Raw genomic sequence first — 17842 nt, forward strand, 5'->3', positions numbered from 1 at the left:
ATGTCCCAAACCTGATGATTACCACGTGGGATCAATATGATTAAAAATAATGGAATTTGGTTTTTGTTTGCTTTTTAGAAAATTACATTAATAAAACCCTACATTTATGTTAAAGGAATGTTAAGATTATAAAGTCAAGCACTTAAAAGTTAGGAAATGCCAAATTTACAGTTGCCTGGGCAACCTTAATTCACCTCCTCATGTATATGCACTATGATACAATCTTTAATTACATGATCATATCCTATTTTTTCAAAGGACCCCTGCCTCACTCAGGCTATGGTCAATATTTATTTTTACCTTCATTATTCAATATATGGCCCCAGGCTTTCTTTAACCGTACAACACCCAAACCCTGCTGTGAAAACAGAATTATTTCTTCATGTGCTTTGTATGGTGCTATCATCATAGTATCCAAGTGCTTCACAAGCATTACTTAATTTAACTTCAAAACATTCCTGTGAGATGAGGGGTTATTATTCTGATTTTTATAAATAGGGAAATGAAGTACCTAGAGATGAAAGCTAAAATTGTCAAAATACTTTTGAGTGCCTAAAGCTAGTCACTTAGGATCTGATTTTTCAGAGTAATTAGCATTTGATAGCACTTCCTATATATTCCAAGCACAGCTCCCACTGGCTACAGTCGCAGTTGTGACTGTGCAGCCCTCTTGCAAATCAAGTCTCAGATATCTCCTAGTGGGCACATAGAAAATTTACAGTGCCTCTGTAGCAGAGGCAGAGATAGAATCCAGTTCTCCAGGGCGGTGTTCAAATGCTTTAACCATAAGATCCTTACTTCTTTTCCTGCATTTCTCTTCTTCATTCACTACACTCCTTCCAACTTCTGCAAATGAGGTAGGGGTCCTACAGATAGTAGATATTATCACACAACCTTCCTTCATTCTCAGAAAACTGTCCATCCTGTGCATTGAATGAGGCAAGAGTCCTATGGAAAAAATAGTATGGGATCATGTAATTAAAGGCTGTATCAAAATGCACAAGTGGGCTGAATTAAATTTGCACAGGCAACCTTAATTCTGACATTTCCTAACTTTTGAGTGTTTGTCTTGGTACACCCGATGGTCATGTCTGGTTTGTCTTTGCACCCCAGATACTTAACCAAGCTGATTGCACTCTATGATAAGATGACTGGCTCCATGGATGAGGGGAAAGCAGTGGACATGATATATCTTGACTTTAGCAAAGCTTTTGATACATTCTACCACAGTGTTCTTGCCAGCAAGTTAAAGAAATATGGGTTTGATGAATGGACTATAAGGTGGATAGAAAACTGGCTAGAGCATCAGGCTCAACAACTCAATGTCTAGTTGGCACCTGGTAACAAGCAGAGTGCCCCAGGTGTTGGTCCTGGGGCCAGTTTTGTTCAAAATCTTAAGTAATGATCTGGAAGATGGAGTGGATTGCACCCTCAGCAAGTTTGTAGATGACACTAAGCTGGGGGAGTGAAAGATACACTAGAGGGTAGGGATAGGATACAGAGTGACCTAGACAAATTGGAGGATTGGGCCAAAATAAATCTGATGAGGTCTAACAAGGAAAAGTGCAGAGTCCTGCACTTAGGATGGAAGAATCCAATGTACTGCTACAGACTGGAGACCAACTGGCTAAGCAGCAGTTCTGCAGAAAAGGACCTGGTGGTTACAGTGGAAAAGAAGCTGGATATGAGTCAACAGTGTGCCCTTGTTGCCAAGAAGGCTAATGGCATATTGAGCTGCATTAAGAGCATTGCCAGCAGATCAAGGGAAGTGATTGTTTCCCTCTATTCGGCATTGGTGAGGCCACATTGGGAGTATTGTATCCAGTTTGAGGCCCTCCACTTCAGGAAGGATGTGGACAAATTTGAGAGAGTCCAGTGGAGGGCAACAAAAATGATTAGGGGGATGGAGCACATGACTTATGAGGAGAGGCTGAGAGAACTGGGCTTGTTTAGTCTGCAGAAGAGAAGAATGAGGGGGGATTAAATAACAGCCTTCAATTACCTGAAAGTGGGTTCCAGGGAGGATGGAGCTAGGCTGTTCTCAGTGGCAGCAGATGATAGAACTAGGAGCAATGGTCTCAAGTTGCAGTGGGGGAGGTCTGGGTTGGATATTAGGAAAAGCTTTTTCCCCAGGAGGGTGGTGAAGCACTGAGTATTTAAGGTGAGACTTGACAAAGCCCTGGCTGGGATGATTTAGTTGGGGTTGGTCCTGCTTTGAGCAAGGGGTTGGATTACATGACCTCCTGAGGTCCCTTCCCTAATATTCTTTGGTTCTTTATAAAGAGGGGTTATGTATAATATATGTTACTTTGTGTCTAGAATTGTTGTGTTCATCTATATCTGTTAAAAGTTAAATTTACTCTGGTGTTAAAAAAAAACTGTTCATTTACATTGTCAAGATACCCATTTTCACAGCATTCATATAGTTGACTGAGATCAGTCTGGTGGCTTAGGTTTATATATATTTATATATTATATATATATTTTTGTTGATATATTTTAACATTCCTTTAAAAACAACAATCAAAACTGCATAGTATAATCTTTTTCCTCTTTCTTCAGGTGTAGCTGCAATGCTTGTATCCTTCCTGGTGGGTTTATACTATAACACCATTATTGCATGGGTGATGTGGTATTTCTTCAACTCTTTCCAAGAGCCATTGCCTTGGAGTGACTGCCCACTGAATGACAACAGAACTGGTACAGATTATGAAATAGTATATTTTGTTTGTAAAACACTTTTTGTCATTAGCAATTAATTCAATAAGAAATGTTCTGTATAAAAATAACTTACCATGCCAACTTTATCAGGGTTGTATGCAGTGCAGTTGTAGCTGTGTTGGTCCAGAGGTATCTTTTATTGGACCAAGTTCAGTTGGTGAGAAGTTTATCCAATAAAAGGTATTACCTCACCTACCTTGTCTCACTAACTTTATTAGGGAACATTTTTATATTTTAATATTTCAGTTTTGCAGAAAAGTATTCAATACATACCTTCACATTTTAAGTGAAATCTGTGTTCTGCTGAAATTATTCCAGCCTTTAGATGGAAAAATTGACACATTGTAACCTCTTTAGAACTGGAGCCACTAGGAGAGAGTTGATATGTGTGTTTTCCCAGTGTTTGCAAAAGTACAAGATCCAGTGCAAATATTAGCATTCAGGAGCACTTTGTGGATTAAGACAATGTAGGATTATTGGCACCATAAAAAAACTTGGTAGGTTAGAAAAGATACAGTTCAATAATGCTTTTGTTTGTTTCATAGTATGATAGACTATGATAGACTATCATTCATAGATAGACTGTACCCATTTTTTTCACAGTAGCACAATCAAATTTTACAGTTATAAGGAGCCCCACTCAGTATAAACAAACGAAAAGTATTTAAGCATCACCTTTAAAACTTCAGATTTCTGTCTGAAGTTAAATAGATACAGTTTTCTTTTAAAAAATGTTAATGCTGTGTCTGAGATTTTCAAAGGTGCCTAGGCTTTCAAACGAGATTTGACCATCTAAAACCTTTAGGCCGCTTTGAACATTCCAGTCTGTGTCAGAGAAGAGAACAGACTGGAAATTATTTATCTAAAATATGAAAGAAGACTGTAACATTTTGTAACATATGAATACATCTCAATCAGGTGAGACATGTTAGATACAGCTTTTCAACTGAACTATGCCAGAGAATAGTAACCACCAATGACACAATTTAGATGGCACAAATATAAAAGGACTGCATATTATGGTAGTCCAGGCCAGAATGTTAGGTTTGACAATTACTAAAGAAGGTTAGACAATTACTAAAGATCCAATTCTGGGCGTTGCACTCAGAACAGATTGTCTTGAACCAACAACAAATGCTTAAATATTGCCCCACTACACAGAAAAACTAACTGCTGATGAACATTGACAGTGTATATATGAAGTAGTACAGAGGTGGAAACACAATGGCATGGAGGTCACCCTAGCACATCCCTTTGCAATCAAGCTTGATGCTGTGGTTGAGCCCCTGCCTCAGTTTCTTGTCATCCGGGTATATATAAGTCCAAGCTGGACTTTCTAGTATTAAAGAGCACCATCTTCTGAGGGTCTCATTTATTTAACAGAAAAAGGAAAACATGAATACATAAATGAAAGTTTCAACAGCTGTTCCACAGGGAACTCTCTGCCTATGGTTTAATCAGTCTTATATTTTGCCCTTCTAGCCACCGAGGCAGTGCCTCAAACCCATCTGTCTTGTGTCTGACATTTCCTGGGGCTCAATTCCCTCTTGAGGGCTGCCTTCTCACCATCTAGGAGTTTGATTCTCTTTCTTGGGTCTTGATACCCTGGGACTGTTGAAGGGTTTTTTATGGAGCTCCTTCAGACTCTTCTATAACAGCATGTGCTGTCATTCCCTGTCATCTGCTTTCACCATCAAGCAGGCTATCTCTTGCTTTCGTTTCATGGCTTCAGCCAAGGTCCGGTCTCTTGAGACATGTATTTCCTCTAGCTCCTTCAAGGCTACCAGCATTTTGGTCCTATAGCACCGAGTTGTGCCTTGATTTCTACCTTGCCCAGTGGTCTGTAGCAACCTTGTCTTCTAGGGTTGTCTCCTAACCTTGTCCATAAGGGGTTGGGTTACTTGGGTAGCTGTAGAGGCTACTACCCATACTAGATGTTAGTAGTTTTCTCCCCAGTTCCCAGACATGTTTGCAGACAGAAAGCAGCAGGCCAGAGTCCAAAGTGTAAGCAATGTGATGTTTATTGAGGCTAAACAAGCAAGCATAAAATCGGTCACACCAATTGGGCTTCCTTTCCCATAACCGTAGCTCTATATGCCGCTAGAGTTTACTTCCCCCCAACCATAGCGCTATACATCTATAGAGCTCCCTCTTCCTTTCCTTTTTTTGGTAGGCTTAATTATAAATGTAGTGTCCCCCTTTGTGCCCCCCCCCCCGGTACCGTCCCTTCCAATTTATGGTCATATTCCATTTTGGAGGGTCTTGAGTCTTGGGGCTTTGGTACCACCTCTTTTGTACCCCATGGAAGGGGTTGGGAGAGAGGTTATGTTTTGGCCATGGTCACTTTCATGGCCATTTAGTGTTTCTTTCTTACATATCCCTTTACTCCCCTTGCTCCTCGACCTTGCTCTGGCATCTGTCTTGAAGAGGAGTCAGAGCTATCCTTCATTTGTGCATTCATATATCAAACCCTCTCTACACCTCAAAACATTTTAACCACATCCCTTATCTCTTCTCACAGTAATAAAGAAAGCCCATCTGATTGTGGGTAGACAAGAATAACACACAACGTCTTTGCTTTTTGTTTACAGATGTGTCTTGAAGACCTTTGCTTTTAGGCAGGCAGGCAGACCCAAAAGCAGGCCCAGAATACCGTCTCAGGCAGATACACAGGCCTTAGTACTTATACAAATCTAAATTTTATACTACTGTCCCTAACACTGCAGCTTCCATAGTCAACACAGCTTCTGTATTGGCAACTGTTGATAATCAGTCATTCACTGGGTGTTGAATCCATCCCCTTGCACCATCTTCCAGAATGCTTGAACTGTTGCCTCCCTCCCTGTGGGGATGCAAACCCCTTTGTGAACCGTTACTATGTTTTCCATTTCAGTGTCCATGTTTTTGCCCTCTTCATTCAGCCCTCCCCTCTCCTGGACCACCATTTTTAGTCCTTTGAGTTCCTTAACTTGCTAAAGGAGGGGACCCTTGACTGAGAAGGATTCCTGCAGCTCGGTGTTGATGCCATCTTGTTGCCTCACAAGCACCTCCTCTTTCTGCCATTGCTGCAGCTCTAGGCTAAGCACTGTGTTCTGGTCCCTTAGCAGATTAATCACATGGGTCTTCAACATTCATATCTGGTCCCAGAGGGCTTGCAGCGTCACCCCATGCTCATTCTGCTGGCCTTGCAGGTGGTCCCACACACCAAAGAGAGACAACATAATCATCTGCAGATCCTGTTGCAGTTCTGGCTGTGGAGTTGCGGAGATTTCAACTCGTCATCCATCCTTTGTTGAAGCTTCTTGATTTTGGTTCTGCTATCATTGTAAAGAGCTTTCTTCTCCAACTTTAGCTGCATGAAACTCTCATGATTCTGCTTCAGTTTCCTGGTGATCTTGTCCAGCTGTTCCTGAAGCCCAGAAGTCTTGAGTGGCTTTGCTGTCTCCTGACTCCCTAGTTGCTCCTTTAGTAGACTCTTCTCTTCTTTCTCCATCTCCCATTTTAGTTCCACCTCCAACAGCAGTTGCTGGACCTGGTGGGGATTGGTGTCTGGATGTTGCTGTTGACCCAGATCTCCTGCAGTTGCTCCTTCAGTTTGTCTGTTTGCTTTCACTCCAGTTGCAGCTGCCGCTTCAAATCCTTAAGCAAAGCCTTTTTGCTCTAGTATGTGCTGTCTATCCATAATGGCTTTTATCTCCTGTCACTTCCTGATGTCCATCACTTTAATCATGACCGGCTGCCCTTTTCAGGGCACCTCCATCAGGATACATAGGGTTTTGTCACTCTTTCGGTTCCAGGGAACTTGGCCTGTTGCCTAGCTGCTTTTCCACCCTGGTTGCCTTGTGGCCATCAGCCTGGCACATCTTGGACAATGCTTTGCTTCTCCTCTAGAGTCAGGGCTCCCTGACATTGAGTAGTGGCACCAGCTATCCTGTGACAGGAAGCATTTTTATAATCAAATTCACACTGAAGACAGAAGGATTTGGATTTCATAGATTCATAGATTCCAAGGCCAGAAGGACCATTGTGATCATCAAGTCTAGTATAAAACAGGCCATAGAACTTCCCCAAAATAATTCCTAGAGCATCTCTTTTAGAAAAATATCTAGTCTTGATTTTAAAATGGTCAGTGATGGAAAATCCGCCAACCATTGCTAAATCGTTTCAATGATTAATTCCTCTCAACATTAAAAACTTATGCCATTTCCATTGTGAATTTGTCTAGCTTCAACTTCTCCTGCTAGACTGAGGATTCCATTATTAAATACTTTTTCCCCAAGTAGATACTTATAGACTGTAATCAAGTAACCCTTTAGCCTCTTTATTAAGCTGAATCTAGAGTTCCTTCAGCCTATCACTATAAGGCATGTTTTCTAATCCTTTAATCATTCTCATGGCTCTTCCCTGAACCTTCTCCAATTTCTCAACATCCTTCTTGAATTGTAGACATCAGAACTGGACACAATATTCTAGCAGCTGATGCACCAGTGCCAAATACAAAGGTAAAATAACCTCTCTACTCCTACTCAAGATTCCCCTGTTTATGCATACAAGAATTGCATTCATCTTTCTGGCCACAGTGTTGCACTGGGAGCTAACATTCAGCTGATTATCCACCATGACCCCGAAATCTTTTTCAGTGTCACTGATAGAGTGATAGAGGATAAAGTCTCCTGTCATATCACTATTGCCTTCATTCTTTGTTCCTAGATGTATGCATTTACGTTAAGCCAAACTTACCTGTTCATGCAGAGAGATCAACAATCAGTAGAATCACCTGCACATTGCTCCAACTCTAGAATTTTGCCCTTAATATTGATAAGAAAGAGCACAATTAATGGCAATAGAGACTCTTGCTTCAAGGACATTTCAGAAGGGAATTATCTCTTGCGAGATAAAAACCATGGAAGGCCCAAAGATTTTTTTTTAAGTTGAGGTTAGAGAAGGAGGATCCCCCTGAAGAACACCCATGCATATATCGCCTTTATTTGGGAAAAAAAAATTCAAGATACATACATTAGAAAATGTACCTGTGTTCATAAGTTCCCTCCTCTTTTTCTCTCTCCAAGCCACCATAATCCCTTCATAGCGAGGCAGTAAGAGGGAAAGGGAGCTCATGTACAAGAGTCTTCCTTCTGTTCAGCTTCACAGACTTCACAGTGAAACAACAAAATCTCCATGAGCGTTCCCATTAGGCTGGCTTTCTTTAAGAATCTATCAGTATCCCATGAAACCAGTTCTAAGAGGTTCTGAGGCTTGCCAACCAAATTTCAATGGGGTATAATGGTATAATTTAGGATAGAATTAGACCATTGGTGTATAATTGTTTTACACGTCAATAATAAATTTACTGAATGACCATCTCTTTATGGTTACAGGTTACAAAGAAGAGTGTGCCAAGAGTTCTCCTGTAGATTATTTCTGGTATAGAGAAACTTTAAATATTTCCACTTCCATTGATGATTCAGGCACCATACAGTGGTGGATTTTGCTGTGTTTAACATGTGCCTGGGGAGTACTGTATGTGTGCACAATCAGAGGCATTGAAACAACAGGAAAGGTACTACATTTTGTTTTATATGAGCGTGAGATTTACAAATTATATTGTGATTCCTTGTTTATAAAAGAGGACACATGAAACTAGTCATATAACAAAAGCTACACATTTCAGAAGCAAAAGTAATCCTATTACCAATGTCTATTTAAAAAAAAAGTCATCTTTCAGCAATCTTTTGAACAGGGGAGCAGGATGGATGGGGATTCAGTTTATATGTGGATTCAGCAGACTCCAGCTTCATGATCTCAACAGGCCTTTCTCTCATTCTGCACCTTATTTACCTTTCAGATATCTTTAATGAAAGATCCAACAGATTGATCTTTTTGCTATGACCTTTCTCCTCAAATCATGTGTGTACATCTTTATTTGAGTTCCCTCAATACTTACTATCTAAATACCAAAACCAAGGTTTTTAAAAATGAGTACCTAAAGGGGGCAGTGTTAGGCAAGTGTCTGGTGGCCTGGCCACCCATGTAACCTAGCCGGGCCCAGCCTGAAAAAGGTGACATAGACCTGCTTTGTGGGTCCACCACCTGCAAGGCGAAGGCTGGGTGCGATGCCATAATGGCAGCAGGAGGGATGGACCACAACAGACTGGCTTTCCACAATGGAAACCAGCTCTAGGGACGTGGAGCATCACTTCATTGGTGGGGAAAGAGCCAGAGCTGGTGGAAGAGGTGGAAAGATACTAGCTAGATAGAGTTGGCCTCACCTCCACACATAGCAGGGGCTCTGGAAACAAACTTCTTGACTGAGGTCTCTTTCCTACTCTGGGATGAACCTGCATGAGAGGCCCTAGGCAGGTGTGGGAATACTCACAAGTCCCCAGCAGGGTGCTGCGCAGTTGGAGTTTGTCCCGGTAGACGAGAGGGTTGCTTCAATCAAACCCTGACCACTGTGTGTGTTTATGTGCCTAACAGCAGTTCAGAGTGCTTGGCCTTTTGGAGATGGTGGGGTTGGTGCTTGATAGAGTGCCACCTACTGACTCTGTCATTTTACTGGGGAAGTTCAATGCGCACCTGGAGAATGATGGAGATACCTGGAGGGGAGTGATTGGGAGGAATGGCCTCCCTGATCTGGACCCGAAAGGTGAGCTGTTGTTGGACTTCTGTGCTAGTCATGGATTTTCCATAACAAAAACTATGTTCAAATACAAAGTTGCTCATAAATGCGCCTGGTACCAGAGCACCTTGGGCTGAAGATCAATGACTGATTTTATAGTCATTAGACCAGATATAAGACCATATTTTCTGGACATCCAGGTGAAGAGAAGAGCAGAGTTATCAAACTATCACTTCTTGGTGGTGAGTTGAATCCAACACATAGTATGCCGGCCAGATAGACATGGGAGGCCCAAATGATCAGTGTGGGTTGCCTGGGAATGTCTGGGGGAGGACCCTGTGAGGAAAGACTTCAATTCCACCTCCAGAAAAACTTCTCCTGCATTCCAGGAGAGGTTGTGGACATTGAATCCAAGTGGACCATGTTCAGGACCTCAATCGTTGAGGCAGCCATGAAAAGCTGTGGCCTGAAGGCGATGGGTGCCTGTTATGGTGGCAACCTTAGGATCTACTGGTGGATGCTATTGGTGAGGGAAGGTGTCAAGGCAAAGAAGGAGGCCTTCCAAGAAATGTTTGTGAATCAGACTCCTGATACGACTGAGTGGTACTGGCGATCAAGGAGGGCTGTGGCGGAGCAAAAGCCCAGGCCTGGGAGAAGTTTGGAAAGACCTTGGAGAATGACTACTGGACAGCCTCAAAGGTGTTCTGGAAAACCATTCATCACCTTGGAGGGGTCAGCAGGACATTGCCCAGGCTGTTCTCAGCAAGGGTGGTAAAACACTGACCATGACTGAGAAGATTGTTGAGAGGTGGAAGGAGCACTTTGAGGAACTCCTCAACCCAGTGGATATGCCCTCCTTTCAGGAGGCAGTGCCAGAAACCCCCAGTGGGATTGGATCTATATCTGACAGCAAGGGTGGATGAGATTTGCCTGGAGATGTTGAAATCACTGGACAAAGTTGGGGTGTCATGGTTAACGCGCCTCTTCAATGTTGCATGGAAGACAGGATTGGCAAACCAGAGTGGTGGTCCCGATCTTTAAGAAAGGAGGCCAGAAGATGTATTCCAGCTACAGGGGGAAAAAGCTTCTCAGCCTCCGCAGCAAAGCCAGCATGTTGGAGAGGAGGCAACACCCGTTAGTTGAACCTCGGATTCAGGAGGAACAATGCGGTTTTCCGTCCCAGACATGGAACAACAGACCAACTCTTTGGTCTCTCACAGATACCTGAGGGGTCATGGGAATTTGCTAACCTAGGCTATCTTTTTTTTGTACACCTGAAGAAGTTTATGACTGCTTACTCCAAGATGTCCTCTGGGAAGTGCTGCTGGAGTATGAGGTGTCAGTGCCGTTGCTGCATGCTACCCGGTCCCTCTATTCTCAGAGAGTTGTGTCCATATTCTTGGCATTAAGTCAAATTCATTCAAGGTGTGCGTTGGACTCCACCGAGAGTCCATCCTGTCCTCACTTCTGTTCATGATATTCATGGACAGGATTTCAAGGCACAGCCATTTTGGGGAGTATATCTGGTACAGGAACTTGGAAGTGGCACCTGTGCTGTTTGCAGATGATGTTGTCCTTCTTGCTCCTTCAGACTGCAATCTCCAACGCGCACTCAAATGCTTTGCTACCGAGTGTGACACAGCTGGGATGAGAATCAGCACCTCCAAATCAGAGATCATGGTTCTTTCCCGGAAGAAAGTGGAGTGTTCTCTCCAGGTGAAGCGGGAGCAACTGCCCTTAATGGAAGAGTTTGAGTATCTAGGGGTCTTGTTCATGAGTGATGGTAAGCGGGAGTGTGAGATTGACCAGCAGATTAGTGCGGCAGTGGCAGTGATGTGGGTGTTGTACCGATCTGTGGTGAGGAAGTGGGAGCTAAGTTTTCAAACAAAGCTCTCTGTTTGCAGGTCAATTTATATTCCCATCCTCATCTATGGTCATGAACTTTGGTTAGTGACTGAAAGGTTGAGATCACAGATGCAGGCAGTGGAAATAAAGTTTTTCCACAGGGTGGCTGTGCTGACTCTCTGAGATAGTGTCAAGGGCTCAGTTATTCAGGAGATCCTTGGAGTAGAGCCACTCCTCCTTTGGATAGAGAGGAGTCAGCTGAGGTGGTTTGGATAATGATGCCCTGTGGTAGGCTTCCTTTGAAACTATATCAGGCATGACCCAGTGGGAGGAGGCCCCAACGCCAGCCCAGAACATGCTGAAGGAATTATATCTCCCGACTGGCCTAGAAACGCCTGGGAATCCCCCAGGAGGAGCTGGAACCTGTTGCGTAGGAACGCTCCATGCTGCTGCCGCAACCCTCACCAGGAAAAACGGCATAAAGGAAAAGAAGAAAAAGAACCTAAAGTTAGGCTCCTAACTGCATATTTAAGCACTTAAACAGTTAGCCTGATTTTTTAAAATGTTGAGCATCCAGCAGCTGTCACTGAAACCAACATTTTGAGAATCCAGTCCCTTACTTAGCTGACTGAATAGGAACTTGGGAACCTAACTTTAGATACCTTTAAAAAAACAATTTGGTCCTTGCCCTTGGTGGTATTCACTATGCTGTGGCATGTAATTTACTATGGTGTGATAGGTACTACATTATATGAAGAAAGAACTTTTACAGGATATTGTGTCATATGTAATAAAGACATTAGCTATTTATCTATCACTTATGTTAGGAAGATGTTCTGTTTGCACTTTTTGTGCAGAGAAAGGCACAAACAATTTTTTATAATAGCCCCTAATTGTCAACAGCAATAATCAAACATCAGGCTGTAGATTTTTTTCCCCCTAGTTTGTAGTCATGACAGAATGATCTGACTTGAATGCGGAAGGATTATAACTTAAATCTTAAATTGGGCACTGACTCAAAATATATATAGTAAAAACTCAAAATGTACAGGTACATACTGCATTTCTCAAACATAAACGGTCCAACACTTTTTGCTGTTATCTGTTATTTCACATTTCATTATTTTCTTCTTTCATTTCTTTCTTTCTGTGTTGTTTTTCATGAAACAGTGTTTTATCTCACACTTTTAAATATTTATATGTTCCTTCTCCAGGCAGTATATATAACATCAACTCTTCCTTATGTTGTGCTTACCATTTTCCTGATCCGCGGCTTGACATTGAAAGGGTCAGTCAATGGAATTGTATTTCTCTTCACTCCCAATGTAAGTAGTTGGATTCTTTTTTCTGTGAATGAGGCCAAGTAGATATCCGTATCATTAATGACAAGTAGAAAATAAACCCCTTCCATCAGTATGTATTCTGACTATCCTTCTGGCATCCTTAAAGCCATTGCCCTAAGGGTTGAGTTGGATGGTAGAGTCCTTCTTTGCATTTGAGCAATACATTAGGAAACTTAATAATTGCATGCAAGCCATTTGGGTCTTCTATTGTAGTAGTGATTACGGTCTCAAATCTTAAATGCTTCTTATCATGCTGATTATTCTTTCAGACATAAAAGAATATACTCCCTTCAAATTAAGTTGATGAACTCCTCAATGGGCCAGAAGGATCATTCCAGAGCAATATGAACTGTTACCTCACCTCCTGCTGCATTCTGCTTCTAGAATGCTCCTATACCTTACCAATAGAAAGGAGTAGGCCTGAGTTTCAAACATTAATGCTGGAATTAGGACTATAACTCCATCCTTTTCTATCCAGTTGCCTATGTTAAAATGGTTTAGTTTCATAGTAGTTTCTCACTAAAATAAGTGTTCAGCTGCCATGGGAAGCCCAGATATCAGGTTTATCTGTTGATCAATCCGTATTAAGTGGTACAGCTTAGACACTTTTTGGAGGAAACAGGTGAGGAACCTACTGTCACCTACAGGGAGACAATTATTTGCATAATCTTGTTTTTTTACATATTTGTTTTTAAAAACTATGTATATTTAATTTTAACACATAAATAGTTTATTTTCCAAAGAACATAAATTTATAAAAGCACTCATTTGTTTGCTTTCCATGTTTTAAGAGTGTGAACTTCCACTGAGAGTGGGATTTTACATATGTACCACCATCTCGAAGGAACTTGTTCCTGTCACTAGTGTGACTTTCAGATGCTCAGCGTAAACTGTAATATTATACAACATAATCTATCATATTATATATTCATGAAGCCTTTTTTCTGATGCCTCAGGTTACTGAATTGGCTAACCCAGTTACATGGCTGGATGCTGGAGCCCAGGTGTTCTACTCTTTCTCCCTTGCCTTCGGAGGCCTCATCTCCTTCTCTAGTTACAATTCCATTCAGTAAGTAGCAAGAACAAAAAGTCCAACCTGAAATCAGTATTTCATTATTTGAGATAAAATGTTGCAGTTAGACTCTGCCCTTTAATTACATAATTATTTAGGGTTGGATGGTTCTCAGCTCCAAAAGGGGAGAAGACTCAGATTCAGCACATCTCCTCGGTGAGGGATAAGAGAGCAAAACTTCATCCCCTTTTCCCTGTATCCCTTGGTTCTCTAATATCCTAGCAGAGCACAGCAATGCACACAATAGTGCTAATATATTCATCACTGTGATGTGAGTCACTACATACTGAATCTCTCCTCCCCTTTTCCCTCTCTCGCCCTTCTGAGCAAAACTGTAAAGCAGGGGAGGAAATGGCAAAATAGGCCATTCTGTGGAAACTTGGTGTCTTCAGAACTCATCATGCCAGTGATCAAGCAATGCAGTCATCAGGCTCCTGCACAGCTAGCTAGAGCCTCTGTAGTGCTCAGCAACTCTGTAAGTTTAAGAAGCAGAATCCAAGTCAGGTCAGCAGGGGGATAATTCCTGCTACTTAAATAGGACAATTCCAAACAAATTCAATCTTTGGGCAGTTCCTGGCATTTTATGTACTGTGCCTGAGTTTTCTCCACACACAGTAGTCCTTTGATTTTTCAGAGCCCAGATATTGCATTTCTTCCTACACTTTATTCAAGCAAAACTCCCTTTGACGTCACTGGGCATTTTGTCTGAATAGTAAAACTAAAGATTGCAGGATTTGCTCCGAAGAAATACATTACATACACTGAGAGATAAAATATATTATCAATTCAATAGAAATTATGACAAATGAATGGAGTTGAGGTTTGAGTTATGCTAACCAGAAAGTCTCAATTTCTGTTTATGGAAACTTGAATGTTACAGGCATTCTGTAACAAATACCAGTTGTGCCATTTGCTATGGGATTCTCATCATACAAAATGCAGTGGCTTCAAAACAGCAGTAAATGGGTGAAATTTAATGACAAGTGACGCATAGAAGATCACACTAGGTGCCTTCAGGTTTTAAACTCTATGAATCTAGATAACATGTGTTATAGTTTCAGGTTACTGCACCTGTATCCACAACAGGAGCGCCCAGGCAGGTCTCAGGTCTCCAGCAGTCACCTGTCTCTAGACAGGTACCCTGGTCCCACTTTTTTGTGAAACAAGAAGTTTTAAGGCTGCATAGCTCTCTGCACTGTTATATCAGTGAACACAAAGAAGCAAGCCAGTCTGACTAATAGATTACTCTCAAAGGACTATGAACTGTGTATTGCCAGCAGTTACGAGTTACCACACAGCTTTTATTCTTAAAGTAAAAGCATTGCAGAGAAAATGTAACAACAACAATAAACAGATTTAAACACGCTAAACATACCAGTAGTCCTCTCTTGTTGGAGGTCCTGTTTGTTTGTTGGATAAGAAAGAAGACCCTGAGTTAGTCTAAACCCAGTTTTTTACATCAAAAGCCTTTTCTTTGCCTGTTGATCTCTGGGAAACCAAGTTTGAACCGGTATATATATATGTTTACAATCTAAGTGATTCACTTTAATCACTCCCCACTGTTTTTGATTCCTAGAGGAGCTGTGGTACCTCTCCCCTTTGGCGTTGCATACAATCTCTGGCCCACAGTGATATATAAACTCAATACAATATGGTCCCCAAAGATATTACCTGTGGCTGCATATCTGTCACAGTGTGATATGATGCATCTTGCCGTATTTCAGCACACTATTCAGGATGTGAATGCACAGAACTTCTCATTGTTTCATGATCTCTGTGAGTATCTCACATCCAAGGTGAAGTTTTCAAAAGAGATGAAATGGGTACATCCTCAAAAAGGTATGCTTTCTCTTTGTGCCAGAGAGAGCTTTCATTTACACATGCAGACAGCTGACATTTGGGGCCCTGAAAGCCTCTAACTGCAGGGCCCCCATTAATTTGGGGGATAGATACAAGTCCAAGCTAACTTTAAAAAAGTTTTTAGGTTTTTCTTATTGTGTAGATAACCTTGAAACCAACATAAACTATGCAAGAGTTCTTGATTTGTAAGGGGTAAAATATAAAGTGGTCACTAGGGCTGATAGTCTTCACAGTGATGAGTAAAAGTCACATTATTCATATCCTTTCCCCTTCTTCCAACAAAACCATCTTTCAAGCATGGGAATGACGGTGAGACTCCTCCATTCTAATCCAGACTCTGCCACATTAATAATTTATCTTAATTACAACTTTATTTCTTCAAGCATAACCTTTGCACAAGATTGATTAATTTTAACTAGATTGAAAGTTTGAAGTGGCTATGTTAGTCTTTTAAGCTAATTAAAGACAAAAATGACTAAGTGATGTTAAAGTTCTTATGGTTACAGTTTTTAATTAATTTTAATTCAACCTAGTTAACATATTTGTTTCTAAACTCTTTTGATTTACAGCAACAACTGTGAGAAAGATGCTGTGATTATCTCTGTGATCAATGGTTTCACATCCATTTATGCAGCAACTGTCATATACTCCATCATTGGGTTCAGAGCAACAGAGAGATATGATGACTGTTTTAGCAGGTAAATTGCAAGAAAACTTAATTACACAGACTTTTGTTTAGCATGGGCGGAAGAAGCCTGACTTTCCACATCATTAGCCCAATTTATTGTATTATTCATGTGAATAGCACTTGCTCTCACAAAGAACCCTATTGACCAGTTACAGGATCAGGTCCCATATTGCATCAGCCTGACTGTAACTTAAAAAAAATCATGATCATATCCAAGATCAATAACTTTTGATCATCTAATTTTCTAAGATGTGTTTTTTTCATTCTAAATGAAAAGTAAATATATCAAAATGGTGGTACTAACCATAACGAGTGGCATTTGTTTGACCTGTCCTCCTTTTCTACCTAGAGGCATCCTAGTCTTTGAAAGTTCTGAACAGTGGTGTTTTTGGGTAGTTAAAATCATCCAGTCATTGGTATTCCATTTTGTGACATAATTTTTTCAATACAGTTCTTTCAGAAATAACAGCTAGTAAGGAGGTAATTCCCATTGGCACAGAGGTAAATCAAATTGTCAAAATACCCACACTATCCATGAATGCTGAAATAACTATAGTTTTACATGTAATGGGGTAAATTTACCATTAGCATAATCAGGCATAAACCACTGAATCCAGCAGAACTGTGTATGCTTACTAGTGTTGGTCAAATGTGTCAGTGAAAATATTTTGGCAGAAAATTTGGTTTTTCACCAACCCATTTTTTGTGTGAAAAGAGATTGTTTTCCATTGATTTTTTTTTAGTTGAATAGCTGATTGCCTGAAAGCCAAAAATAATTTAGCCCAAACCCAAGATATTTCATTTCGGGTATGCCACAGTTGTAGTTTGCTTTCCTCATGTCCTCATTATCCTGTATACAATGGGCTCCTGACCAGGACTACATCTCCCAGGATGCACCATTGCTGGGGACTTCCGTGATTCAACCATTTCCCTTCACTATGAGGTGAGAACATGGGGCATCACAAGAGATACAGTCTATTCACAGAACATAGCTTATAGAGGTTATTGGGAGCCAGAGGCACCAGAACTACAACTCCCATGAGGCCCTGGCAGCATTTCTGAATTGTAGAATTTCAGTTTTTGATTTTTTTAAAGAAAAGTTGAACTTTTTCAATGACGATTTAGACAAAAATTACCAACTACCTCTAACGCTTACACCAGCAATGAATATTTCCCAAAAAAGTTAAATTGAGGGGATACCTGAAAACAGTCTTGGTATGTCTACACTGCAGAGTGAAGTCAATTTACTTTAAATTGACGTTCACCTGCTGATTTTTAGAAGTCGCAGGAATGTGATCACACCACGCTCCTTGCGCTGGACTCTTACATCCCCACTCACCGCGCTTAGGTCGACATTAAAATTAGTGCAGTGTGGGTAGCTATCCCACAGTGCAACTAGCACCGGAAACAGCTGGGAAGATTGTCGTCATCCCATGATGCAGCGCTCCTTCCCCTTCTCTTCCTGTCCCAAACAAACAGGAAACGGGTTTTCACACTTTTTTGGTATGCTATGCACTCTTCATTGCTGCAGAGACATGGAGCCTGCTCAGCTCTGCACTATCATTGTGAGCATGACAAATACCTCGCAGCTTATCCTGGAGTATTTTCAAAGGCAAGAGTGGAGCCAAAGCATAAAAAACAGCAATGTCACCGAGGCTGCCCTTAGAATCATAGAATCATAGAATATTAGAGTT

The 17842-nt window shown here is 41.2% G+C and overlaps 1 protein-coding gene across 1 annotated transcript in view; it reads left to right on the forward strand.

Moving 5' to 3' along the window:
* The window catches only part of SLC6A19 (solute carrier family 6 member 19), a 47696-nt gene that overhangs the window by 11522 nt on the left and 18332 nt on the right, over positions 1–17842 (forward strand). The window contains exons 3-7 of the mRNA XM_067556302.1: positions 2563–2700; positions 8100–8281; positions 12400–12510; positions 13485–13597; positions 16030–16158. Coding sequence (XP_067412403.1) covers positions 2563–2700; positions 8100–8281; positions 12400–12510; positions 13485–13597; positions 16030–16158 — 673 coding nt within the window. The remainder of the gene's footprint in view (positions 1–2562; positions 2701–8099; positions 8282–12399; positions 12511–13484; positions 13598–16029; positions 16159–17842) is intronic.

The sequence above is a fragment of the Emydura macquarii genome, unplaced genomic scaffold, assembly GCF_026122565.2.
Source record: "Emydura macquarii macquarii isolate MOO-44397 ecotype Brisbane River unplaced genomic scaffold, CSIRO-AGI_Emac_v2 contig_1704, whole genome shotgun sequence".
NCBI lineage: Eukaryota > Metazoa > Chordata > Testudines > Chelidae > Emydura > Emydura macquarii.